Source organism: Dendrobates tinctorius, unplaced genomic scaffold (assembly GCF_039654945.1).
Source record: "Dendrobates tinctorius isolate UK_male_01 unplaced genomic scaffold, ASM3965494v1 ptg000070l, whole genome shotgun sequence".
Lineage (NCBI taxonomy): Eukaryota > Metazoa > Chordata > Amphibia > Anura > Dendrobatidae > Dendrobates > Dendrobates tinctorius.
In genome coordinates, this window is record NW_027361738.1 from 84,850,358 (window position 1) to 84,877,525 (window position 27,168).

The 27,168-nt window shown below is 44.0% G+C and overlaps 1 protein-coding gene and 1 non-coding gene across 2 annotated transcripts; both read right to left on the minus strand.

Moving 5' to 3' along the window:
* Positions 1-994: 994 nt before the first annotated feature.
* Positions 995-24,465, minus strand: PDK4 (pyruvate dehydrogenase kinase 4). Its single transcript, XM_073582073.1, has 12 exons — positions 24,271-24,465; positions 22,652-22,797; positions 18,600-18,741; positions 17,114-17,185; positions 14,984-15,168; positions 12,617-12,706; positions 12,094-12,171; positions 11,773-11,849; positions 11,023-11,121; positions 10,532-10,642; positions 4,470-4,583; positions 995-2,955 (listed from the first exon to the last, which is right to left on the minus strand). Exons 2-12 carry the CDS (start codon positions 22,767-22,769, stop codon positions 2,827-2,829), a joined length of 1,215 nt encoding a protein of 404 aa, XP_073438174.1. The 5' UTR covers positions 22,770-22,797; positions 24,271-24,465; the 3' UTR covers positions 995-2,826.
* Positions 3,165-3,296, minus strand: LOC141095974 (small nucleolar RNA SNORA54). Its single transcript, XR_012233537.1, has one exon. It is a non-coding gene; the product is annotated as a small nucleolar RNA SNORA54 (small nucleolar RNA).
* Positions 24,466-27,168: the final 2,703 nt, after the last annotated feature.

The window sequence follows — 27,168 nt, forward strand, 5'->3', positions numbered from 1 at the left end:
GTTTTTCATTTTTTATTGAAATGTATTTTTTTACATAAATATATGTATTTATTGGTATATTTTTTTTAAACACTTTCCCTTATTTTGTGTTGTTGTTTTTTAAATATTTTTACAATTTTGCTTAGTCTTTGGAACTTTAACTGTTATTACTTGGACACTAGCACTGCAAAACGTTATACCTGTCAGTGCTGCACTGACTGGACTCCTTTAAAACCACGATCTCAGCAGTGCTCAAGCCCGGCTATGTATAGCACAGGCGATAAGGGACTTAAAGTGCAATCTTTCTAAGGGGACTATTAAATACTAAGCTTAAAAATATATAAAAAGAAAAAGTTCAAATCACCCCCCTTTTTCCTCCACTGAAACAAATAAAAAAAATAAAAATACACATTTGGTATCGCCGAGTTCAGAAAAGTCAGATCGAAATATTAAATACATTTATCCAATCAGGAAAAGCATAACAAGAAAATTAAAAAAAATACTGAAACACAGAATTATGGCAACATTGCAATAAAAGGCGATCAGAAAAAAAAAGTCATCATTCAGATTCTGAAAAGTGAAAACGCTACAAGTCTCAAAAAAAATGGCAACAAAGCAAAATCTTTAATAAAAAAAAAAAAAAAAAAATCAGACATTTGTAAGTGATGAAAAGAAAGTTTTACCATATAGTTAACATTACTAAAACAATTGTTGAATTGCACTTTTTTTGCAATTTCAACTCATTTGGAATTTTTTTTTCCCCTCTTTCCAGTACACTATAATGTAAAATCAATGGTGTCGTTCAAAAGTACAAGTCGTCCACACAAAAAACAAAAAAACCAAGTCCTCATATGGCCATACGAACGAAAAAAAAATATTATGGCTCTTATAAGAATGAGGGGGGGGGGGGGGGGGGAAAGAGGCCCAGGGATGAATCAGCGCCCCTCAGAATGATTTTCTTTTATCTAAAATTAACCAGAGGAATGAATATTAAAGAGACACAATCACACGAAACTTTCATCATGTCAAGTATTTTATTTCCAATTAAATCATCTGAAGATGCAGTACGGCGCAAGACGTAAAAAATATATTTATTTTTACAGCACCTGAAACTTAAAAAGAGGCAAAAAATAATAATGTTATTATTGTCCACAGCTGAGACGCGGCACATGAGGAAAGTCATTATAATAAATTAACAAGATTTTAGACAATCTTAAAAAAAAAAAAAAAAAAAAAAAAAAAAAGAAGAAGAAAATAAAAGACATGTCGGGACTGGTAACTGGGCACATGCCAGAACTGAATATAATAAATGAATTTAAAAAATACACGTAATATATTATAATTAAAAAGGGCTTTTGGGGGGGGGGGGGCGGGGATTTTGAAGCAAAGGTCTTTGTAGCAAAGACCTTAAAATATATATTTACTACACAGTTAGTCCCCCAATATACCAGCTCCTTATTGCAGGAGAGTTTTATAACAAATCTGTGCAGTATGGATAGGCAGTCTGTTGTACAGCAGACAACTTCCTGGTGTAAATTATAGTGCATTTGTTGGGCCACAAAGTCCTGTCTTAAAACTCCACGAAACTTTTGAGAAAAGTGCCATGGACTGCTGAAAACTGAAAAAAAAAAAAAAAGTTGCACATTTACCAGCAAACAGCGAAATTTGTGACTTTTTGGGGGAATATTTTACACTCTAAAACTGGCAGAAGTCACTTAGTAAGTTCACTCCCTTATAGAGTGATTGCAGCAAACTCGGGCTTGAAACAATAGGCCATAAATTCAAGTTATTTCCCGCTTTTATCAGTCATTGGAAAGTCTGATAAATTAGGGAAAAAATTCAAGCAGCTTATACGTTAAAACACAATTTTTGTTTTCCTGAAGTTACATTTTTTTTTAGCCAGATGAAGCCCAAATAAAAATATACACAACCTCAATGGAAGATACCACAGTCTGTGGTTTCTTTTTTGTTTACAATATCCAAAATGTAAGTGGCATTAAAACTTTCCCATATACCATGTCTATAGGTACATGTAACATTCAGAACATATTGGATGTCGACTCAAACAGTACAAGACTGGCTGTATAGAAATAACGACGCATTTTGAGGTCATGATCTACAGCGCTAAGATATAAATATACTTGAAATATTTCTTTAAAAGAAAAAGAAAAATTACACAGACCCCGGAATTACATATTCATTTACATTCAGGTGTAGTGAAGTGACCAAAACGCGTTAGCCACCAAGACTATGGCATCACAGGAACATTTTAGTCATTTTTTTTGGCAATAACAGGAAACCCTCCACTTAAGTTTAGGCTTTTTATGGCAAAATGAACCTGAACTAGATTATAGGATAAAAGAAAAGGAAATCTCTTTTCCTAAATACATAATATGGAAATGACGTAGTAGTGGGAGAGGGCGACTGCTCTGCGACATGCATGGTCGCCCTACAGGTTGCACTACGGATGGGAAAGGTCCGTAGGGATCATAGAAAATATCATATCCTACTGGATTATAAAAGTTGGTCGCCTCAGTAGATCGAAGTGGATTTTGGTGAACCTTTCCTTTATCTTGAAGGAAGCAGATTTTCTCACTTGGCTTCGTCCATGGAGATCAGCAATGTTCATTGACACGGGAACATTAGAAGACGAGTGAACATATATCTATTAACTACTACAGAGTTTGGATCGGTGACTGGCCCTCCTTGTCGCGTCCACGGCCAGCTCCAGCACAGTACAAGCTTCCTTTTTCCTCTTGGTAACATAACACTTGCAGGTTAATAGTCCTGTGCAACGAGTGCTTGATCCCTTTATTCTCATCTCCTGAGAAAACCTTCAAGGCTCTTCTACCTGGCGAGGTTCTTTGGCTCACTGCTAGGAATACACCAGTCATCTGCCTCTGTGCATAGTTTATAATGCTTCCATGCAGACATATTGAAGACTGGTAGTCTCTCTACGGACTCCGAGGAAAGAGCCTGCAAAAAATATAAAGAAAACTACATGAATACATGGCTTCATCTTCACAATGCCTTCACTTAGCCCGAGTTAAATTCTGTATTATACTCCAGAGCTGCACTCACTATTCTGCTGGTGCAGTTACTGTGTACATACATTACATTACTGATCCTGAGTTACATCCTGTATTATACTCCAGAGCCAAACTCACTATCCAGTCCATTACAATTAATGTCCCTGATATCTGGGGAAAATGACAGAACTCTACATCTGCCACATGCACTCCCCAACCAGGATTGATCTGGCACTGGAATGGAACTGGCACCAAAATACAGCTGGAAACCAATTACGAACAGTGCATGAATAGACAATGATGGAATCAAAGATGTACCTTGAAACAAAGTATGGCTCCTGTATTATACCCCAGAGCTGCACTCACTATTCTGCTGGTGCAGTCACTGTGTACATACATTACTGATCCTGAGTTACATCATGTATTATACTCCAGAGCTGCACTCACTATTCTGCTGGTGCAGTCACTGTGTACATACATTACTGATCCTGAGTTACATCATGTATTATACTCCAGAGCTGCACTCACTATTCTGCTGGTGCAGTCACTGTGTACATACATTACAGTACTTATCCTGCACCGATGAGTTATTTCCCATATTATACTCCAGAGCGGAACTCCGTATTGAGCCTCATTATGGATATATACAGCTACAACATTTGGCATTTTACTGTTCCAGAGAGTAATTTTGCAGTTTCCTGTACAGTTGTGAATTTTCTGCACCCTTCCCTCCAGATTTCCATTGCAGTTTCTTAGGATATAGAAATAGGTTAACATCTTAACACTGTTGAAATCCTTCCGTCTAATAATCTAATATACTGGAAGTCATTGAGGGACGAGCAGATCATCCATCCATAAAACGACACTTCAATGGCCACAGATCAGGATTAGCTTAGAGCGAGAGTTTTCGCTCATCAGATCCTACAGCGGTAGCAAATCCAAGACCGCTGAGTCTGTCCTTCCTCTTTAGGGGTACACAACGCTTTAATATACTGTACATGTGAACACATTAACCCTTAGAGACCTTTAACACCAAGACGGGATCACAAGGCGGCTTATCTTCATTAGGAAGAGCTATAGATTTTAGAATTGTATTATATTAGTTAATTACAGAACTTACAACTTCCTAAATCATGGCTATGAATGCCATTTTGGCTATAAAAAGGGGATTGCAAGAGATAAAGAGAAATTATTCACTCAGAGGGGGATTGCTGCTTCTCCTTCCTCCCAGATGCCATTTCTCTGCCTTGATCTTTTTGATCTTGGCACACAAGTGGCAAACATGCCGAGCAGGTCGCCAGGAGGTTAAACGGACCAATAATAACTGGGTTACACAATCCTCCGATAACAATCGGTAAACTAGTCTCCAAAACAAGAGTTTCACTTCATTGTACATGAAAAACCCTGAGGCTAAAAGCCACAAGGAACCACACAGCACAATGAATAATACAGCGACATTACCTTCATGTAAATGACCGCGTCCGTCCCAAAACCCTCCATCGAATGCAGCATTAGATCCCCTTGGAAGTATTTGGCATAAAGGCGAGAAATTGGCAAACCGTACCCGAAACCAGCCTGAAAAATAAATATATATAGTATTAATGAGTTATAACATACACACATGTAGCAGAGCTGAAGTTGCTAAAAATGGTTTAGTTTAAAAAAAATAAATTAAAAAAAAAAAAATCTATTTTGAAATATCCCATGAGAGAATTAGGGACCAAGCCAGAGCATCTGGGGGTCCTGGCAGGTCCGCATTTTACATGGAAAGCCCATTGATTTTAATGTGGATGGTGTAATACTTCATGTTTCCTGCAGGGGCTCTGTAGAAAGTCTTAGTTACTCATCGGTTAACGGTATTTTTCGGAGTCCATGACAGCACCACCTGAGAGGGGATCCGCCCTTCAGGAACAAGAAACCTACAGATACAAAAGGGCGGCACCTCTCCCACGCATCAGTTGGATTACAGAGCACCACAATGGTTAATAGCATAACATATACAATACTAAACACAACTATTTAAATTACCCGTGTACGTATAAGAGGAAGAAGTGCACACCCAAAATAGACTAAAAGGGAGGGAATATACGGGTGCTGTCATGGACTCCGAAAAATACCGTTAACCGGTGAGTAACTAAGACTTTATCGGTCGTCCATGACAGCACCACCTGAGAGAATTACAGAGAGTAATAACTATTTAGGGAGGGACTACAGCCTGCAGCACCCTTATACCAAAAGAGAGGTCTGTGGAAGCACCCAGGTCTAGCCTATAATGACTATAAAAGGTGCTCGGAGAGGACCAAGTAGCCGCCTTACATATCTGGTCGATGGAGACTTCTGATCTCTCGGCTCACGAGGTCGCCATGGCTCTGGTGGAATGTGCCCTCAGCTTCCCAGGTGGCGACCTGCCTTTGAAGTGTATGCTACAGAAATTGCTTCTCTAATCCACCTGGCTAGTGTATTTTTTGACACTCTACAACCTTTCCTAGGGCCTTGGTGGGAAATAAATACGGAATTATCTTTCTTCCAAGGATCAGTAGCTGCCAGATATTCTATGAGGCATTTCCTAACATCCAGGGTATGTAGTTTTTCTTCCTTCTCATTAGCTGGATTAGGGAGGAAGGATGGAAGGGCTATTTCCTGAGTCCTATGAAAGTTAGAAACCACTTTAGGTAAGTACGCCGGATCAGGTCTGAGTATTACCTGTCCTTAACCTGTATATAAGGAGGACGCCTAAATAATGCCTGGATGTCGCTTACTCTGCGAGCTGAGGTTAGAGCTACCAGGAAGGCTACTTTGAGGGACAGATTTTTAATGGAAGCTGAAGAAATAGGTTCGAATGGAGCTTCCGTCATGGCCGTAAGGACTAGATTCAAGTCCCATGGCATGAATCTATCCTTCATTACTGGCCTGGACCTACCTGCTGCCTTAATTAACCTACTGATCCAGTAATTACCTGCGATGTTGCAGCTAAAGAGAGCCCCCAAAGCTGATACTTGTACTTTAAGAGTACTAGTGGAAAGTCCCATATCCAGACCTTTCTGAAGAAACTCTAAGATCTGATTTATTGGAGTTGAACCCCCAGCAACTATTTCAGAGCGCTGCAGGAACTTCTTCCAAATTCTAAGATAGATCTTGGTAGTAATGGCCTTCCTACTCTTAAGTAGGGTGTTAATCAAGTCTGGGGAGAAGTCTTTTTCTTTTAAGAGTGCCCGCTCAAACTCCACGCCGTCAGATGTAGGCCAGCCACCTGAGGGTGGAAGACTGGGCCGTGGGATAGGAGATCCGGGATGTCCGGAAGAACCCAAGGATCGGACACCGACATGGTCCTGAGGCATGAGAACCATGCCCTCCTGGGCCAAAATGGAGCAATGACTATGACCCTTGCTCTGTCTCTCTTGATTTTTCTCAACACCAAGGGTAGTAGCGATAGGGGAGGGAAGGCGTATGCTAGCCTGAAGTCCCACTTTATCAGAAAGGCATCTACCGCCAGGGGGTTCTCTCTGGGATTTAGGGAGCAGAATAGTCTTAATTTCCTGTTTTCCTTGGTGGCGAAGAGATCTACCTCTGGCTGTCTCCATTTTTGTATAATCAGGTCGAAGATCGAATTGTTTAGGGACCATTCTCCTTGTTTTAGTAGGTTGCGGCATCATATTTTCTTTCCCTTTTATGTGTAGTGCTGTCAAAGATAGAAAATGCTGCTCTGCTAGTTGGAACAACCGTTCTGCCACATTCCTCAGGGGTTTGGAACGAGTCCCACCTTGGTGGTTGACATAAGCCACTGTGACCTGATTGTCGGAGAACACTCGCACATGATGGCCCTGCAGATACATAAGTAACTTCTTAGCTGCCTGCTCTACTGCTGTCAGTTCTTTCAAATTAGATGACATTTTTATCTGGTGATGGTCCCATAGGCCCTGGACTAGGACTTCACCCATATGAGCTCCCCAACCGGAAGGGCTAGCATCCGTAGTGACTATGGGGGATATGTCACACTCCCAGGGAACCCCTCTGGACAAATTATCCGACATTGCCCTCTGTAGCCGTTCCTTACAATGTTTGCCGTTTTCCCTATAATCAGGAAGTCATCTAAGTAGGGGACTACTAGAATGTTAGATTCACGTAGATGGGCCATAACTTCCGCCACTTTAGTAAACAACCGGGGAGCGACTGCCACCCCAAAGGGGAGGGCCGCATATTGGAAATGTTCAACTGACCCATTTAACTGAACCGCTACTCTGAGGAAGCGCTGATGGGCTGTATGAATGGGTATATGGTAGTATGCATCTTTTAAATCTAACACCACCATAAAGCAGTTTTGAAACAACAACTTTATTGTTGAATTGATTGTTTCCATTTTGAACGGCCGTATAACCAAGAAATCGTTTGAGGGACTTGAGATCAATTATAGTCCTAAAGGAGCCGTCTGGCTTGCGGACTAGGAACAGAGGGGAGTAGAAACCTTTCCCCCTTTCTCCCTCTGGAACCATAGTCAGGACTTTCTTGTGGCAAAGCTCATGAACCTCGGCCTCCAGGGCAGCTTGTTCTGATGTGGAGGACCTGAGAGGGGTGACCTTAAATCGATCTAGGGGAACCCGGGTGAACTCTAGTCGTAAACCCGCAGCTATCACCCCCAGTATCCAGTTGCTGCTAGAGATCAGCGACCAGGCTGGGTAGAAGGCAGCTAGTCTCCCCCCACAGAGTCTAGTCATTGGGGCGGTTTTTTAGTGTCACGTGATGGACATTCCTGGCGCCCCCCTCCTCCGAACATGAAACCTGTACCTCTCCTTCTTTTGTCGTCCCATCTGCCCTGATCTCTGGACGGCCTTCTATGGAAATATCCTTTCCTGGTGAAGGGCGTCTATAAGAAGGATTCGGGAGGCTGGGGGAACTTCTTTTTATCGTTCCCGGCTTTCTCTAAAAGTTCGTCCAGGACGGGGCCAAACAGATATTCCCCTCATATGGAATGGAGCAGAGTCATGACCTGGCCTGGATATCTCCTGGCCAGCATTTTAACCAGAGGGCCCTTCGAGCTGCGTTTGATAACCCAGCTGATCTAGCCGCCATCCTTGCCGAGTCTGCTGAGGCATCAGCCAAGAAAGCCGCAGCACTCTGGATGATCGGTAGAGTTTTCCGAATGGATGCTCTTGGGGCTCCGTCCTTCAGATGGGAATCTAGTTGATCTAGCCAGACCATCACGGATCTGGCTATACAAGTGGCAGCTATCGCTGGTCTTAGGGCGCCTGCTGACATCTCCCATGTTCCCTTTAGAAAGGAATCCGCTTTTTTTTTTCCCAGCGGGTCTTTTAAGGAGGCCATATCATCGAACGGTATGGAGGACTTTTTGGAGGCTTTGGCTACTGCCGCGTCCAGCTTAGGGGCCTTATCCCATCTGTTTACCACTGGGTCATCAAATGGGTACCTCCGTTTGAAGGCAGGTGGTAAGGAGCCCCTTTTTTCGGGTCTCTTCCATTCCCTTTCTATCAGGCTCTGGACCTTATCATTTAATGGAAAAGCTTTGTGTTTCCTGGGATCTAGACCTCCGAACATTACCTGTGCCGAAAGCTCTGGCTTTGAGTCTGCTACTGCCATGGTGGACCATATTCCTTTATCTAGCTTGTCCTAGGGGCAGCTGAGGACTCCGACCCTGAGAAACTAAATTCTCTCCCCCTAGAAGAGTCCCTTTTAGATAGGGCTTTCATCTCTGTCCCTGTAAGGATGGGGGAGAGTGTAAGGGCCTGTCAGCCTATGCCTGGGCCCCCGTCCCCTTCCAACCCCTACCGTCTGTCGCACACATGGCTGACATAGTCTTTTGGTGTGGCCGTCTGGTAAGGGGCAACTACAGAGGGCACATTCCCTGTGCTTCTGTTTTACCGTAGCTTTCCTCCCCTGCGAAACCAGCATAAGGGAACACTGCATCAGGGTACATTCACGGAGATCTCTTACCCATGCAGATGAGGCCGGTACCGGATCACGGAGGGAGGCAGCGGGAATCCTTTAGACTGGAGGAACTTCTGCGGCTCTGCTCACTCGTCCGCTTGCTGGCCACTCGTATGAGGCTTCACCGAGGCCTCCTTCTGTGGGCGCTCCTGCACGTCCTGCTGCTCTATGGGGGTTCTGTCATAACCATCGCTGGGCCTTCAGAAGCACCCCGGCAGCATCACCTCCTGCCCTTTAAGGCCTCCCAGTATCCGGTCAGCAGGGCACTGGCACGGCACCTCCCCCAGGAACCCTCCCGCGACCTTCCCCCGCATGATCCGTCCCCCCCCCCCACCGCCTCGGGTACCGCGCGTCCCCCCGGATCGCCGCGCACACGCGGCGCACACTAGGAAGGCGGCCGGCACCCGACTTCCGGTTTTGGCGTTCCCTGCCCCGCCCCTTCCGCCGCGTCACTTCCGCCGCGCGTCAGAGGCCGCAGGAGCGCGCGGAAAGGAGCCGGCACGGCGCCCCCGGCTCCGGTATGCCCGCCGTCCCCCATGCGCGCCAGCCTGCGCTTGCCGACCGGACGTAACCGCCGACCCGGCCGGAGGGGGTTTGAGACCGGACCCCGGGGGGAGACGCATCAGGAGGGGCCTGCATACATACCTGGTGCCCGCATTCTGGAGACGGCTGTCCACCGGACCCTTTGCTCCGCCTGCTCTAACCACTGCCGTGGCGACCTACCCGGCCCCACCGTGGCGCTTCCAGGTACCCCGAGCTTGACCGAGGTAGGAGATCCCCCCGCTACCTGAGTAGGTCAGCCGGCCTGGGAATCCCTCGACGACTCCATGATGGATGATCTGAAGGAAGTCCCGTCCTCTAGGAACAGGAAACCAACTGATGCGTGGGAGAGGTGCCGCCCTTTTGTATCTGTAGGTTTCCTGTTCCTGAAGGGCGGATCCCCTCTCAGGTGGTGCTGTCATGGACGACCGATAAAATTTGTTAACTTGCTACCAAGATCAGAACTGAATGTTTAGACATTCTCCTGACTGAAAGGGGTTTGCCCAACTTAGAAAGCTTACATTACAATCAAAAGAAAAATTATAGAATAATTCTAGAAACTCCATCAGGCTACTCCAGTCTATTCCACCAGGATCGAAAGTTAGGACTTCCCATTCTTGATCGATTATGCTTTGAATTAAATCCCATTTCAGTCAACTGACGGCTGCTGCCAATCACAGAACAAAGTAATCAGCTGACTGCAGAATGGGACGTCATCAGTTCTAATTCCACGAGAGGACACAAGAGCCAGTAAGACAAAAAAAAAAAAATAAAATAAAAAAAAAAAAATTATATATCTCTCTTACATACATTTTTTAGTGAGATATTGTATATAATAAAAAAAAAAAAAAAAAAAAAAATATTATATGATGTGCGAGTCGAACTAACTTGCGCCAATTTATAACATTTAGAAGACTTATTTTCAAAGTGGAGAACCCCTTTAATATAAAGCAGTAAGTTTCTCTGCAGTCCTGTGTAAAGCAACAGACAGAACTTGATTCTTTTTCTACATTATATGCAGTGACATGTACGCAGCCGCTTACCAGTGGTGCATTGCGTGAATTGTCCATCAAGGGTCGGGGAGCTGTGGAATACATATAACTGAAGAGACGCTCTATTTTTCTTAAAGGTACACCTCCTCCGTTATCAGATATCTAACAGAAAAAAAAGTGCTAATTATATAAAATGGAGTGGGTCGTAAGCTGCAAAAAAAAAAAAAAAAAAAGAATATACATCATTCAGGACCCTGGGAAAACCAAGTGGCTACAGTAGTGTGAACAGCAAGGGCCATTATTAGTAGCTTTTGCAATAATTGACTAGGACTCTGAAGATAAGGAGGCAACACCTGCAGGTAGCCAGAAATACCGGCACTATATGATCCCTAGACCGATCTGGACTCTTATCACAAGTGCACGATATTACTGCGGAGATCACCTCCATCTCTGCTCACTAGTTAAATGACCCTGATAAATACTCAGTGTGCAGAGACAGGAATAGATTGTGTTTGCACTTTGTCATTCTTCCAAGTGGTTACCTTAATGGTGAGGTCCTCTATCCCGAGGACTACATTCACTTTTACAGGAGGCAGAGAAGGACTGTCCTCGTGATTCTCCACGGTGGCTCTCATGGCGTTCTAATGGACAGAACAAAAAGCATAAAAATAAAATAAAAAATTTCAAAATGGGAGATAAGCGTCAGCAGAACCTCCTTATTTCTGGTAAACTATGAGATTAGGGGTCCAGTTGAAATTAAGATACAGTGAGATGTTTGACAGTGTGGGTAATAAGACATCTGCAACGGTTATAATGGTTTTTCTAAATGCGATGCCGCTCTGTCGACTGGGGAGTTTTTCTTCATTTAAATGAGGCCATATGCTAAATTTAGCCAGCAAGCCACCAGTTAAGTGGGAGGGCATCGGTTAATTTTATATATATATATATATATATATATATATAATGTGGGGTGGACTGTGAAACATCCCAGACAGCTGACACTATAAACAAATATGGACAATCGCGTTCCTTGGGTCCCATAAAGTTCTATGGAAATAAGAGTCTGGGATTCCCCTATATCAGGCAGAGAAGTGCTGCCAGAAGCCCCACACAACAAGCATGACCACCTATTATAATAACCCCTATGTAATGCCTCACTTTTCCTGCAGCAGTAATTACATCACTTTTCCCCCCTTTCGCCTTAAGAAATCCTAATGTAAAAATTAAAGTTTACGGTGTGTGACTACTGAGTTCGCCCCTATACATTCACTCACAATAAGGAGGCATCATACCTTAAAGAGCTCAAACAGCATGTGGTAGAGATGGGACGGGACATAGACGATATTTATGGGCTGCCCACGAGCCTTTCCTGCAGAAAAAAAATAAATAAAAACAACGTGTTATTTACAGGTGTGATAAGTCATGCATATGCATGTATTCCTCATCCTTAGTGCTCGCTGTGGTCAACTATTATGTAATAATAGCTAGCATAGCACGCAAGCTCGGCAGCGAATAATAATTTAAAAACAAATTAAATTTCTGTGCCATTATTGGATTTCTTTAAATTAAAAACTAGATGGTTATAATAACACAATGATTTTTGTCAAACTTACCATTTGCCTGTTTTATCACAAGTTCAGGAGAAGCTAGATAATACTGGTCACACAGCATCTTGGCATTCTCGAAGGCATCTGAAACAGGTTAATATATTCACATTTGATTATTGTATTTCCATTTTTTCAAAATGATCGAGTTAATATCAGGAATATTTATTATCCAGAGGGCAAGAATAATGCTCAGTTTTAGTGGACCATCAGCATCCAACCAATCAAATGACATGTGGTTCTTTTTTTTTTTTTTCTACCTCCAGCTTTTTCCTAAATATTTGCAAATCATCAGAGAGTAGAGGAGCAGGCTTGTGACAGAAGGGAGGGGATACCTGCCTCTTAAGTGTGAGTATATCCATCCCCAAGATAAAAGGGGTGGTGGGGTCAAAATTCTGGGACCTCCACAATATGGAAGATAAAAAGACCTCAAAGCAGTCCCCGTTTGCTGCTACTTCTGCAGTTGACACACTACAAGTTGCACTTATATGGAGTTCCCCTTTAAAAAAATGTTCAGTTTCTTGTCACTTACCATGTACAACCTCCACGACGTCACAGTTTGGGTCGATACTTCCAATGTGTTTGGGATGTGCAGGGTTAGTGCCGCCATCAAACAAAAGAGCTAAAATAAAAAGAAAAAAGGGGAATGATTATTCTAACTATGCAGACATATAATTACATACAAAAAGTGAACATCCATAGATTATTATAGAGGATTATGATACACTAGATTATGGCCCGATGCTATCGCATCGGGAGGATGCGATAGCATCACACCTCTTGCCATGTTAACCCTCAACACACACACTCCTCTCACCTTTCACCATTCTCCACTCACTCTTTCACTCCACATACGACCCCTTCTCTCAGTCCGTCTCTCATACTCACGCCGTCATCGCCGCTGCTCCACGATCCCCGACATCTTCTTCCGCCGGCGCCATCCTGGATCCAGACGTTGTCCACGCCGGCGACATGTTCTTGCGGCGACGCCATCTTGAGTATCGTGAAATCCCGCGATAGTCAAGATGGCATCGCCGGAAGAACATGTCGCCGGCGTGGAGGACGTCGGGATCCAAAATGGCGTCGGCGAAATCTCGCGAGTTTTCGCCGACGCCATTTTGGATCCCGATGTCATCCTCGCCGGCGACATGTTCTTCCGGCGACGCCATCTTGAGTATCGCGGGATTTCGCCGATCCAAAATAGCGTCGCCGCAGGAACATGTCGCCGGCGTGGATGCCGTCGGGATCCAAAATGGCGTCGGCGAAATCTCGCGAGATTTCGCCGACGCCATTTTGGATCCCGACGTCCTCCACACCGGCGACATGTTCTTGTGGCGACGCCATCTTGACTATCGCGGGATTTCGCCGATCCAAAATGGGGTTGCCGCAAGAACATGTCGCCAGCGTGGAGGATGTCGGGGATCGTGGATCAGCGGCGATGACGGCGTGAGTATGAGAGACGGAGTGAGAGAAAGGGTCATATGTGGAGTGAAAGAGTGAGTGGAGATGGTGAAAGGTGAGAGGAGTGTGTGTTGAGGGTTAACATGGAAAGAGGTGTGTGGTGACGTCACCGGTTACAACTGGACGGAAGTTGTTACAACCGGAAGTTGCTTAGGGCATTTATTATTATAGATAGTGTCAGAATACAAGTTTCTTGGAAATGTGATGATATTCATAATGAAAGAAAAATGAAAATAATAATTTACAGAACTTTCCTGGAAAGCAAGTGATCTGAAGTGCACATAAGTGCATTTCTAATCAGTCAGCGAGATACCGAGCGCACTGAACCCGGCTTATCCCAGTTGTTTTCCTGAACTTTGGTCCAGGCGACGATGTAAAGTCCAGACGTTTCACAAAAGTTGCAAGTTAATAAAGTTTTTCGTAGACCTCACTATTTTTCCCCAGAGTTTTACAATGCTTGCACAATTATGGCCAAAAAAAAAAGTTGAAACGGACACAAAGTTTGGTTTTTACAAAGTTAGCTGCTTCAGTTTTTATAGTGGCAATCTACATTCACTCTAGATTGTTGCGAAGAGTCATCAGTTGAACTGTAAAACAAAACTGCAATTCAGAAAAACCCTATGCTGTGTAGAAGGATCCAGGGCACACAAGAAAGTTAAGCGCCAAGACCATCTTCTAAAAAGCATCCTCCTAAAAAGTATCCTGCAATCAATGGGATCGTTTCAACACAAGTGCAGAGCTAGCTCACAGATGGGAGCAGGCAGGAGTCAGTGCATCTGCACCCATGGTGAGGTAAAAGGTTTAGAAGTCTGTCCGAATGTCAAAAAGGGCAACAAAGAAAGCACTCCTTTTCAAGAGAAGAACTTGTGATACACAAACGGCGGATATTGTCAAAATCTCATCTACATGCACGGTATAAAATCAGAGCAGGATTTGCGGTAAATATTTTTAACCTGCAGCATGCAGTAGATTTTCACTTTTTGCAAAGCATATTGCAAAACTGCAGCAAAATCTAAAATGTACCTTATGCAGATTTTTACAGAAATGTATTTTCACACTTTGCAGCAAAATATGCATAGTAGATTTTTTATGGCATGGCAGTTTCATCAGCACATATCTGCTGAGATGCACATTACTATAAAGGTCTCAAGAAAATTAAAATCTATACATATTTATATTTAGGCTCTGTTCATCTTCTGCAAGAGTAGCACGGTCTGCAGACACAGATTTAGTGGGACCATAAATCTGCCATAATGAAGTGAGAACACTGCCTTATGAGAAAACCAAAACAAAAACTGGATTTCCAATATGTATAAATACTAGTGCTCCACTAAGCACACACACGTAGGCCACTGGATAATGTATTCTAACCAACAAAGCCGATAGTTATAGGTAAGAAATAGATCGGCCATGATGGGTGTAATGAGCAGATGCTTACTGTGCTGGTTAATCAGCATCCTGATGGAGATGCGACTCATGTAGAAACGGTCCAAGAAGTACTGGACGTTCTGATTGGTCACAGGATCCACTCCAAAGGCTTCCTTGTATTCAATGACCCCCTGGGCCATGGTGGGAACCACATTGTTGTGGCGGTTTCTGATGTTTACCAGCGTCTCTGTAAAACTGAAGAACAAAGTTTATTACGTGGTTAAATAAACTGTGTTCCAAATTATTATGCAAAAAGAGTTTAGGAGTGATAAGGTTAGAATTTTTTTGTCTGTCATTTTAACTCATTGATGGTGATGTGTGTCAGGGCTCTTTGTATCACAGAAAGCAATTGCAGATACCTGTGCACATTAGTTTGGCAGGTGCGTCCAAATAAAGGCAAGACTACTCAAGAAGGCTGTTCCACATTATTAAGCAGCCTACATTTTTTGCCAAAATGGGAAAGAAAAAGGATGTGTCGGCTGCTGAGAAGCAACAAATTGTGGAGTATTTAGGTCAAGGCATGACTACAATCAACATTGCCAAGACACTTCATCGTGATCATCGCACAATCAAGAAGTATGTCGCTGATTCCCAGCACACACGTGTGCATGCTGATAAGGAAAAATTGAGGACTCTTTCCAACAGGCAATTGCGTCAGGTCAAAAGAGCAGCTGCAAACATGCCTTGTCATAGCAGCAGACAAGTTTTTGAAGCTGCTGGTGCCTCAGACATCGCCCCCGAACAACAAGATGCAGGGTCCTTCAGAGGTTTGCAGCTGTGCATAAGCCATCCTGTCGACCACCTCTATCCACTGCACACAAGCAGAAACGGCTCCAGTGAGCCAAACGATACTTGAAGACTGACTTCCAAACTGTTCTGTTCACCGATGAGTGCCGTGCAACGCTCGATGGTCCAGATGGATGGAGTGGAGGATGGCTGGTGGATGGACACCCCATGAAAACACAGCTAAGGCGCCAACAAGGAGGAGGTGGAGTAATGTTTTGGGCTGGAATCATGTGGAGAGAGATTGTCGGCCCCTTTAGGATCCCTGAAGGGGTAAAGATGAACTCCATAATCTATGTGGAGTTTCTAAAACAGCACTTCCTGCCATGGTTCAAGAGGAAGAACCGTGCTTTCCGCAGCAAGATCATTTTCATGCATGACAATGCGCCGTCTCATGCTGCAAATAACACATCTGCATCTCTGGCTGCTATGGGCATAAAAGAGGACAAACTTATTGTGTGGCCACCATCTCTCCTGACCTCAACCCCATTGAGAACCTCTGGAGCATCATCAAAAGGAGTGTCTGTGATGGCAGGAGGCAGTTCACATCTAAGCAACAGCTCTGGGAGGGTATTCTGTCCACAGGCAAAACAATTGAAGCGCAAACCATCCAAAAACTGACCAATTCAATGGACGAGAGAGTTCAGAAGCTTCTTTCGAACAAGGGGTCCTATGTGCAAATGTAACATCACCTAGAATAAAGTTTTGACTTGAAAACTGTTTGATTTCATTTTGTAATAAGCTGATAATGCTTATCATTTCACAATTGACCATTTTTTTGTTCAAAATAAAAATAAAAAGGTTGAAAACTCTGCTGTGCATAATAATTTGGAACATGCATTTTGAGTGTTAATTATTTTTAAAAATATACTGTTTTCATAGGCAGTTTGTTCAAAAACATTGCAATTATACTAGAATAATAGATGACTGGAAAATAACAATGACTGCAACTCATATAGGTAATTTAGAGAAAATAAGAGGAAATATTTTTTGCATAATAATTTGGAACACAGTGTAATGTCTGAGGTTCTGCAGCAGCCAAACTTTTTACATAAAGACAAGGAGCCCGCTTTCTGCAAAGGTAGACAATCAAAAACTGCCACTGCTGGAAGAGATAAGCAGCGTCTATGAGGCGCCGTTCATCTCCGTCAGGTTCTAACATCAGTGCTGTTATTATAGAAGTATTAAAGCACACTATGACACCGGCAGGTAGAAATTTCCACACGTCCCTCCAGGCGAGATTGAGCTAAATGTCTGGTGTTGTATAAACAAGAGCGGAGCGTTCTCTGGATCGTGACGATCCTCGTCCTGCGCCTCCAGCTACAACCATAAAATGCCATAAACAGCCGGCACTTACTCAGACAGGACCCGTTGGTCTTCTGGATTTTTTTCTACAAATTCTATCAGTTCCATCAGACTCTGAATATACCTGATGGGAGAAGAACGAAATAAGTTAGTAATCACAGAAACGTCATTAATTATAAAATCAGTTATGTTACAGTCCATCTATGGAGCCATCAATCCAACATTTATGTATCAATCCCACTCTATTCAAGCTCCGCTTTTGCAACCACATGACAAAAGTTGGGCAGCGAGTTTCTATTATTTTCCATGCCAGCCTCGTCCTCTGGTAATAGCTGTGCCACGTGTAGTGACAGTGCTCTCTCCCGTCTGTAATGTACCAGCCTCTTCATAAACAGGCACTTGGCATAAGACGCCATTAACTTTCCTGCAATTCCCTTGGACACGTCCCAACTAGCCGCAGATAAGAAAATGGGGACAAACTGTTCTGTACCGAAAGTACACCGTGAGCACAACTCGAGATGGTGCTAAGGTTAGGTTCCCGAACCGTTAAAGCAACAAATATAAACCTAGCCCTCAACTTAAAGGTATTCGCAAGGTGGTTTATTGTAGTACACGAAAAAAGACGTTTCGGTCAATGTGACCTTCTTCAGTTACTACAAGGGTAAATATAATTACAAAACAAAATGTCATATACTACAGAAAAGATAACAAAGGAACAAAAACAAAGGAAAACAGAAGTATATACATACAATAGACATGTATGACCATTTTGTCTATTGTATGTATATACTTCTGTTTTCCTTTTTTTTTTTCCCCTTTGTTATCTTTTCTGTTGTATATGACATTTTGTTTTGTAATTATATTTACCCTTGTAGAAACTGAAGAAGGTCACATTGACCGAAACGTCTTTTTTCGTGTACTACAATAAACCGCCTTGCGAATACCTTTAAGTTGAGGGCTAGGTTTATATTTGTTGCTTAAACTGTTCTGTACCGACTGTGCCCGGTGCCAAAGCAGGCGCAGCCAATACACACAGGTTGTTTTCTAAAATATGAGCTCTACGCCAGGGTGTGCTACCGTCATGGAGTGTATGTTGCAATGCAGTGATCTGGTGGCTGGCACGGCGCACGGGTATACACAGCGGCAGGTATCCTCCAATTCTAATTCAGCCCACAGTCTTAAGACACCATTCATATCTGGAGCAGTGGTGCTCTGTCTGTGTACATCCGGCCTGTGGGGGTACTGGAAGTCGGACCCCCCACTAATCAGATATTAACAAACCTCAGTAATATAATATTGCAACTTTATGTGCAGTCTCACTTAAACTAGAGCCTGCAAATACAGAACACACTCTTGGAACTGATTTTGAAGATTTTGGGACTATTTTTCCCCCCCGTTCCCATGACCCATAGTCTTTTGGATGCTGTAACTGCATCCATGTACAACTATATAAAAAGATATAGCTGCCTACACAAAAATAAGTGCAGAAATCATCATCATCACCACACTGCATTGTGCACAATGGGGGTTGTAGTTACCAGCTCTGGACGAGTTGCACTGATGGCGTCCTCAGTAATGGATCCGGAAGGATAAAGATCTCTCTCATGATATTCGCCAGCCTGACAGGAAGCTCCTGTCGCAGGAAAGCAAAAGAGGTCTTCTCACAGCCGTTGGCCGACCCTAAAAGGAGATAAAATGGAAAAAAAAAACAAAAAAAAAAAACAACATTATAAATATTGAAGGACAACATTTTTTTGTTGATTCGCTTCTATTAGAAGTCAGAGATCAGGCAGAAACTGCACAGCGACAATCTGATAAGCGGCTGCCAAAACACAAGCACCGCACTTGAACTGCGCCCTCTTTATCGGAGGTCGGCCCTTGCCCTGTCGAACCACGGACGGACGCTGGAGTAAACAGGAGATTACAAGTCTAAAGGGCCTGTCACACTAAGCGATATCGCTATAACTTGTGACGTTATAGCGATATCGCTGTGTCTGATACTTACCTACAACCCGCTCCCCCGCTGCTGATCGCGTGAGAACATCCTGGACTGTTTCTCATCGTCAGCTTCCTGCTGGGCTTCCTGTGGAGAGACGAGCGATGAACGTGGAGCCGGGCGGGAGGACGCAGGATCGCCTAGTGTGACAGGTAAGTAGCGACCCCCGTCCCCAGCGATGTCGCTGGTACGATCTGCCTGTGTGGCAGCTCACTAGCGACCACTTAGCGATGTACCAGCGATCCTGACCGCGTCATATCGCTGGTCGGGATCGCTGGTACATCGCTAAGTGTGACAGTACCTTAAGCTGTTTTTTCTGCTAATGCTACAACTCCCCAACTACAAGTCATGGCCATTACTGCTACCCAGCTTTCCAAGCACCCAGAGCATCACCCCATCTCTTACAAAGAAAGTAAACTACAACTCCCAGCATGCACTGACAGTTTGTGACATGCTGGGAGTTGTGAATCTTCAGAACGGTGGAAAGCTACAAGTTTGCAGAGCACCGATACTGACCAGGAGGATAGGTTTCCACTGATCTGCTACTCTGGGAACTACAACTCCCAGCAAGCCCTAACTTCAAAATAGCCACAGTGCACGAGTCCTGTTAAGTAGAATAGCTAACGACAGTTGCACAATACAGAATATGACTGCTGGGAGTTGTAGTTCCACATAAGCACTAGAGTAGCAGAATTACCAGGGCATTTTGGGAGCTGGGGTTTCACAAGAGCTGGGGTTGCAGACTGTTATTCATGGCTGTTGGGAGTCATAGACAAATGTGAGTAAATATGCAAGAACTTAGCTCTGAGAAGTTGAGCAGCTGCCGAGTACATCTGCTGCGCTCCCTAGGAGAACCCTGGAAAACTGATGGATAGATGTAAAGTCATTCCTCAGACATGAGGCAAGAGGCGCATGCGAGAGATTTCTAAGAAATCAGAAAAACAAGAAGATCCGGGGCCCAAAAATGACTCCTTGGGTGAAGTGTTTAGTGTCTGGAGGACCCAATGATGAATACATGACATGTAATACTTAATTTCCCCTGTGGTGGCGCTATGGAGAGACCGAACACTCACTGCCAGCCTTCCACCCCAATCGACACCTTGGTGACTAGTTAAAGGGGTTGTCCAGATTGGTAAACAGATTTTATATTTATTGTCTGGGAAAGCTGGTGAATATTATGAACCTATGGTTGCCATCACCCAGCTTTCCCAGATAAAGAATTAACATTTAACGGAAGAGTCAGGGACAATAAGTTTACCAGACATTTTTGCAGTTTCAGGGAAACTTTCTTGGACTTAATCCCAGGTCAGGATTTTTTTTTTTTTTTAAATACGTGAATAGATATTTGCACAAGTAGAGCATCCAGGACTTGGAAAGAGAAAACAGGAGGCATTTAGGCAACAGGGGGCTCAAGGTTCTTGTGGCTAATCAATAGGACTCATTGATCCCCCCAGGAGAAAGAAGACAATGGCTTCTAAGTGACTGCAAATCTGAGCCATCAGGAGGCAGAGGCCATTCTATTATCATCCTGCCACCTGTTTCTCTCCAGCTGTTGTAAAACTACAACTCCCAGCAGGCTCTGAGGGTTAAGACTGACAGAGACACCAGCAGTGCAATGAAAATCTGCATTATAAAAAGGAGATTTACATGTGTTACAGGATCTATGAAGAGCTGGGGGAGGCTGATCTCCAACATCTGCTGTGCAAGCAGGAGACTATGAAAACTCAGAAATGGCCACTGAATGAACCCAGCCCAAGGCCCCTTCTTCGTGCAACTTTGTCTATGGCACTGATCATCAATAACTTTCCACAACTTCTTGCAAAAGGATAGTTTTGCCTGTTTTGCTCCAAACTTTTAGCAGTTAGGGTATGTGCACAAGTTTTGGATTTGCCGCTGCAGAGTGTCTAGCGAGTTACAGTACTATGTTAACCTATGGAAAAACAAAACTGCTGTGCACATGCTGCGGAAAAATCTGCGCGGAAACGCAGCAGTTAATTTTCATTAGCATGTCAATTCTTTGTGCGGATTCTGCAGCGTTTTTACACCTACTCCATTAAAGGAATCCGCAGGTGTAAAAACGCAGGCCAAATCCGCACAAAATCCGCAGGAAAAATGAGGGTATTTTGACCTGCGGATTCTGCTGATTCCGTTCGGAAGAATTTGCACACAAATCCGTAACGTGTAAACATACTCTTATAGGCCAGGTGCATTTCACGGTCTGTACGAGTACAGCAATGCCCAAGTGTCCGGGGATCTCCTGACCCAATCTTACAACCTTATAGGCATATATGAGGCTTTGTCAAGAGACAAGCGGCCATGGTGTCCGTGCAAGAACTGAAATTATCCCTGTCTGAGCCAGGCCGAAAACTCCCAATGGTTTGCAGCAAACATGCAAAACTAACGTTTTGCAAGAAGTTGTGAAAAATTGTGCGCCGTGTGAAACTTTGATCAGAAGACGCACCATAGGGAAGACTCATCAAGATCTGTTAAAGTAAGCGTGCCGTATAAATCGGACCGCGACGCTCAGACTGGACGGCAGATTTCCCAACCTTACTGCATAGAAATATATGAAGCGGTCAGGCTCGAGTCAGTAGAGCCGCCGGCCAGTCCGATGCGCCCATACAATAATGTCAGATTTCTGGGGCAAATTGAAGACTTGGGTCCATAGTGCTTGAATCCAACTTTGAAAACTGTGTGCATAATTAGGACTATAGTAGTTTTGGAACCCCAGCCAGCAGCAAGTCAAAGGATGAGGCGTAATTAGAGTCATGCATTGGGGAAAAGTTGCAAAGACGCCTTGGTTCCCATGGAACATTTTTTTTTTCTTTTTTGAGGGGGTGCAAATTTGCATCTTCTGCATTGGGGTCTACAATCTGTGTTTTGTTGGGTGTTTTCTGACAAGTACAGCGCACATCAGCACTCGTGGACACAGTGAGTATGTGCAGATGGCCAAGGTAGGATAACTTATTTACGCCACGAGATGTGGGGGAAAAAAAAGAAACGTGAGCAGATGTCGAGTCCGGAGCTGCGAAAACAACTGGAGGCACGGTGACAAGATCCCTCCTGTCTACTAAGAAAGTCTAACACCCCCCCCCCCCCGAAAAGATATACGATTCAAGAATATCCTTACATAGCAACATAGGGGAAAAGTGATCACATAGCAATTCCCTAATGTAATACCCACGCTGGAGTAATCACTGGACTGCAGAAAGTCAAAAGGAACGAAAACTGGAGAGGGTTTTTTTTTTTTTTAAATTAAGATTGGCTTTTAAATCCTGACTGATAACATAGCAATGAACTACATAAATCGTTACAACCAGTAAATATATAGGAAAGACTTGTCCCTTTAATTAGCGCTGGCCCTGGTAGTTGAGCGGCAGCAGAAAGCTTCACCGGGAAACGCTGAGCCAAGAGTTTATTAGGGGTCATAGTAAATAACTTGGTGATAAATGAACGGGAACTATGACTTTATAAAAATGGAAGAATCCTTTAACACCCCTAATCACAAATTTTTTTTTTCCCCTCTCCACAGCCCAAATCACATTTTTACTCTGTGAAACACGTGGGGTCTCCTCCGCTCGACTCTCTACTTACCGAAATCAAGGAACTGCTTCATGGAGAGAGGAGACGGCGAGTAGCGGCTGAACCTCTCGATCTGTTTGGGGGCATTGGCCAGAGCGGCATTTTTTAACAAAAACTGTGCAAACTTCATGTTGGCGCACGGAGATCAGCAGATTTACCTGAACGGGGAGAGCAAACAACAAAACAAGAGTTATATCGGCAGCATGCTTAAAATTTGCAACCTGTGCCGCCAACTATTGAAAAGCTATAACTCCCAGCATGCCCCGATTATTAATAATAAATAATAATGGCCCGACAGCCTGAGAGATGTAGATTTACAACAGCTGGAATGCCAGAGCGATGCCCCAAAGTTAGTAGGGTGCAACGAGTCGTGTCGTATCTGTCCGGGTAACTGAGTGCACCAAGGATAATAATTAATGAAAGGACCGTCCTGTATACAGGCTGGCGATTGGGAAACTGACACTGGGTTGTGAAACTCTACAACTAGATGTTATATAACAGGGCGAAATAAAAAACTTGCTGGCAAGAGCAAATAATGGGCGCCAGCCAGGTAAACAGGAGGTGTGTAGGCACTGCCAGGGACTATAGCAACTTTATGGGAATGATGGGGACCGGCCCCCCTTTATGGCAGGCACGGCCATTATACCCCAAACATCACTCGATTCTTCTCTATATACTGGCACGACGCAGGATTTTTCCTCACCGCTTGCTGTCAGTGAATGGACACTCAGGATTAGGGCTCATACTCAATTGCGAGAGACTCGCACGAGTCTCTCGCATGAACACCTGGCACTGCTGCCGGCACTCGGACCGGAACATGCGGCTGCATAGAAATACATGTAGCTGCACGCTCCGATCCCAGTGCCGGCGGCAGTGCCAGGTTTTTGTGCGAGTCTCTCACAAGTGAGTATGAGCCCTTAGGATCCAGACACTGGAAACTCACCCTCAGACTGCAGTCACAGGTCAGTGTGCGGACTACAATCCCCAGACCAACCGTGGGTTTCCTGGAAGTCACATATAAGCCTATGAGGCTGCAATCTTGGGGTCAGAGTGAAGCCGGCCCGATGCTGCACGCCCTCAGAGTACGGGCCGGCTGCGGAGGTGGGGGGGGGGGTCTCCCGTCCTAATGTTGGCAGCCTATAAGGCTGTGATGGAACTTGGGTTGGGAGACCCCCCGTGGCCGTTCTGTGACCCCCAGATGTGACTGCAGCACTAGAACATTTCCATTCACTGACAGCAATCACACACCGCAGGACAATGAACAATAAATAGGGAACATTTTGGCACATTGGAGGTTTTATCCATCACTCAACATTTTTACGTGGACGGAGCCAGCAAATTTACAAGAAATTGGGATAAATTTTAGCACTTAATGCTTCCAACCTGTGGCTAAACTACAACTCCCAGCATGCCCTGATAGATGCTGGCTGTTAGGGAATGCTGGGTGTTGTAGTTCTGCTACAGCTGGATGCAAGTCTTAATAAATCCCCCCAAATAAAAAGTTGAATAACTTTTTATTCCCCCCTTTATGCTTCCGGAGCAGGTTGGTACTTGTAGTTCCCCTACAGAATATTTTTGCCACCCATGGGTAATCATTGCATCATGCAGCCCTCATCCATGAGGACACTCACCTCTCCCAATGAGGAGCAGCAGCAGCAGCAGATGTGTGAGCGGAGTGTCAGCTCTGCAGGTGACCCTCAGTATGATGCAACCTGAGGAGAGGCTGTTCTGCAGCTCCAGTGCGGGGTAATGTCCCGGACTCCACCTCAGCTCGGCCCCTGCCTGACTCCCGTCCACTTCTCACTGAGAATTCCCTGCCAACCACCGGCTCTTATTATTCAGACCCAAGAGGCGGAGCCACGTAGACTAAATCCCGCCCAGCACTTGCACTGACAGATCCTTCCTCCAATCAGTGACGTCCCTTGTTTACTCGCATTGGAGGGGATCACCCCGCCCCTGCCAATGTGGAACAGTCCAATCAGAGAGTACTCCGTTCTTGGGACTGGAGAACGGAACAAACAAGTACAAGACGTGGGGGTCGTCAGTGGGTGGGCGGGGCAAGAAGGGAATGTTGCCAGGCACACTACAAGCAGCGAGACAGCTGATTGGTCGTGTATTAACTCAGTAGTTGCCGTGATGGGGGGTTGTGCTGATTTTGCTGCGTCAACTGTTGACTGCAGTGCACCCCCTTGTAGTACAGTCTGTCCCCTTCACCGCAGTGTTGTGTTTCATTCCTCTATTCACTCCCTTCCCACACTCTCTAGGAATCATTTGACTGTTGGAATGAGCAGTTCATTATTTGTGTAAATGTAAATTTGATCTCAAATGTGTGATAAAACAAGTCACATCTGAGGTAAATGCTCCATAGAGAGCAAAAATATTAATTGAAGGGCGAGTAAATGTGAAATTACACTTTGAAGACATTAATGTTGAATCTGAAGGGGAAAAAAATAAATTTTTCGTTATTTCTGAGCTAAAATATCTCTTGGGCAGTGGATGGTAATGTCACATTCCCTTTGAGTGAAAATAGGCCACAAATATGTCCGTGCAGAGGTAAACACTTCACGTAGAGTGCCAGGGTATATAAATGACAGGAAAACTGTGGTTCCTGAGGTAAATTAAACTTCATTTATTGAGAAAAAAGAAGAGTAAATTATTTCTGAGGTAAATTTTGTGCACAGTATATCCTATGTCCAAAAACAGCCTTCTGATGTAAAATTGCATCTGAAAATGTAATTTCTGAGGTAAATTACACACTTGCCAAAAAAAATGGAACTGGGAACACGAAAATCGCACTTCAGATCTCGATGAATGAAATATTTTAGGTTGAAAATCTGTCCTGATATAAATTGTTTAATCCGCTATCAGCCGTCAATGGAAAGCAAAATTATCAACCACCCGAGGGCTGGATTCATGATCACACTTAAAAGTAATAACGTGAAATCACAGATCTAAATTTGTGTAAATTTCATCATGGCAACTCATAACGTGACTGTGCAGTGTGTATGGCCCCCGACAATGTCTGGACATGTTCCTGATGAGACGACAGATGGTGGCATGGTGGGATCTTCTTCCTCCCAGATCTAGGGAAGGACATCACTGAGCTCCTCCATGGTCTGTGGCACTGATACATAATGTCCCAGAGGTATTCAATAAGGTCTGAGGAACATAAGGGTCGGTCAGTGGCTTCAAAACTTTTGTCATCCAGGATCAGCCAACATTTTGGCCACATGAGGACGGCTATTGTCCCTTTGTACGGTCTGACAATGGCTCTGAGGACTTGTTTCCATACCTCACACCAGTCAGGGTACTGTTGGCAATCACATGGAGGTTTGTACAACCCTAAGGCATTGTCTCCCCAGACCATCACTGATCAACGCCAAACCGGCCATGTTGGATGATGTTTTCTGGCAGCATTCATCATGGAGCCTCCAGACTCTTTCACTTGTGTTTAGTGAGAACCTCCTCTAATCTTTGAGACACCAATGGCGGAGGAGCCAATTCAAGTGTCCTCTGGTGAATGTCTGTCAAGTTGTATGGAGCAGCTCCGTAGGGCTTTCATTGAGTCTGCTTATGACAGTTCACTCAGAACAAACACTCTAATAGACAGTGGAGGCCATTTTGCACAACTCTGTCAGTGCTCCGTCAAGTCCTCCGGAGGTAAATTTTATTGGCAGACATATTAAATTTAACCTGAATGAAAAAAAAAACAAAACAATTATTTGTGGTACATTCTATATTCAGTACCGTGGATTTGAGCATCCAATTCTGTGAATATAAACCTGTCCCGAAGTAAACTATCAGTGAAGACTAAACATGGTCGCCGTGAAGTAAACTCTTCATCTAGGGTGCCAAAACATCATACAAAAAACATAAAAATGTGACTCTGATGTAATTTATATGTGCCCACCTATTGACCCATAAGTTTCAAGGAAAACATATAATTATCCCAGGAATATTACTCCAGGCATTATCCAATTGTGTAAAAATTACACTATAAATATCTCCGCCCTGGGAGTCAATTTTTCCGATATAAATAGAGACATATTTATATCGGTTTACCTTTGATTCTGAGTAAAAAAATATTCATTTTTAATCATTTATAAGGTAAATTCTACCTCTGGTACATATCCCGTTCCTATCTTGTGAAATTCAACATATAAACTTGTATGTCCTGAGGTAAATTCTCCTCGTAGGGTGCCAAAATATCATCTAAGAGACATGAAAATGCAATTTCTGAGGTAAATTAACTGCATGTATTTCTGCGCGGGACGCCTTTGTTCTGATTCTTCGTTGGGTGACAGCCAATATGGCTACCCTTAGTGCTCTTACATAGGATGACCAAGTCCAACCTCCCACTATAATTGGTACAAGGCTTCTATAAAGGACTGTCGGATAGTTTGTACAGAGATTTCTACAATACATACGGTAGTTTCTTTCCTCTGCAGTGACATGTAAGGACTTGTTCTAGGGGTTTGCATTGTCCATTTTGTCCATACGTAAATGGATCTCCTACAGATGCAGAGATG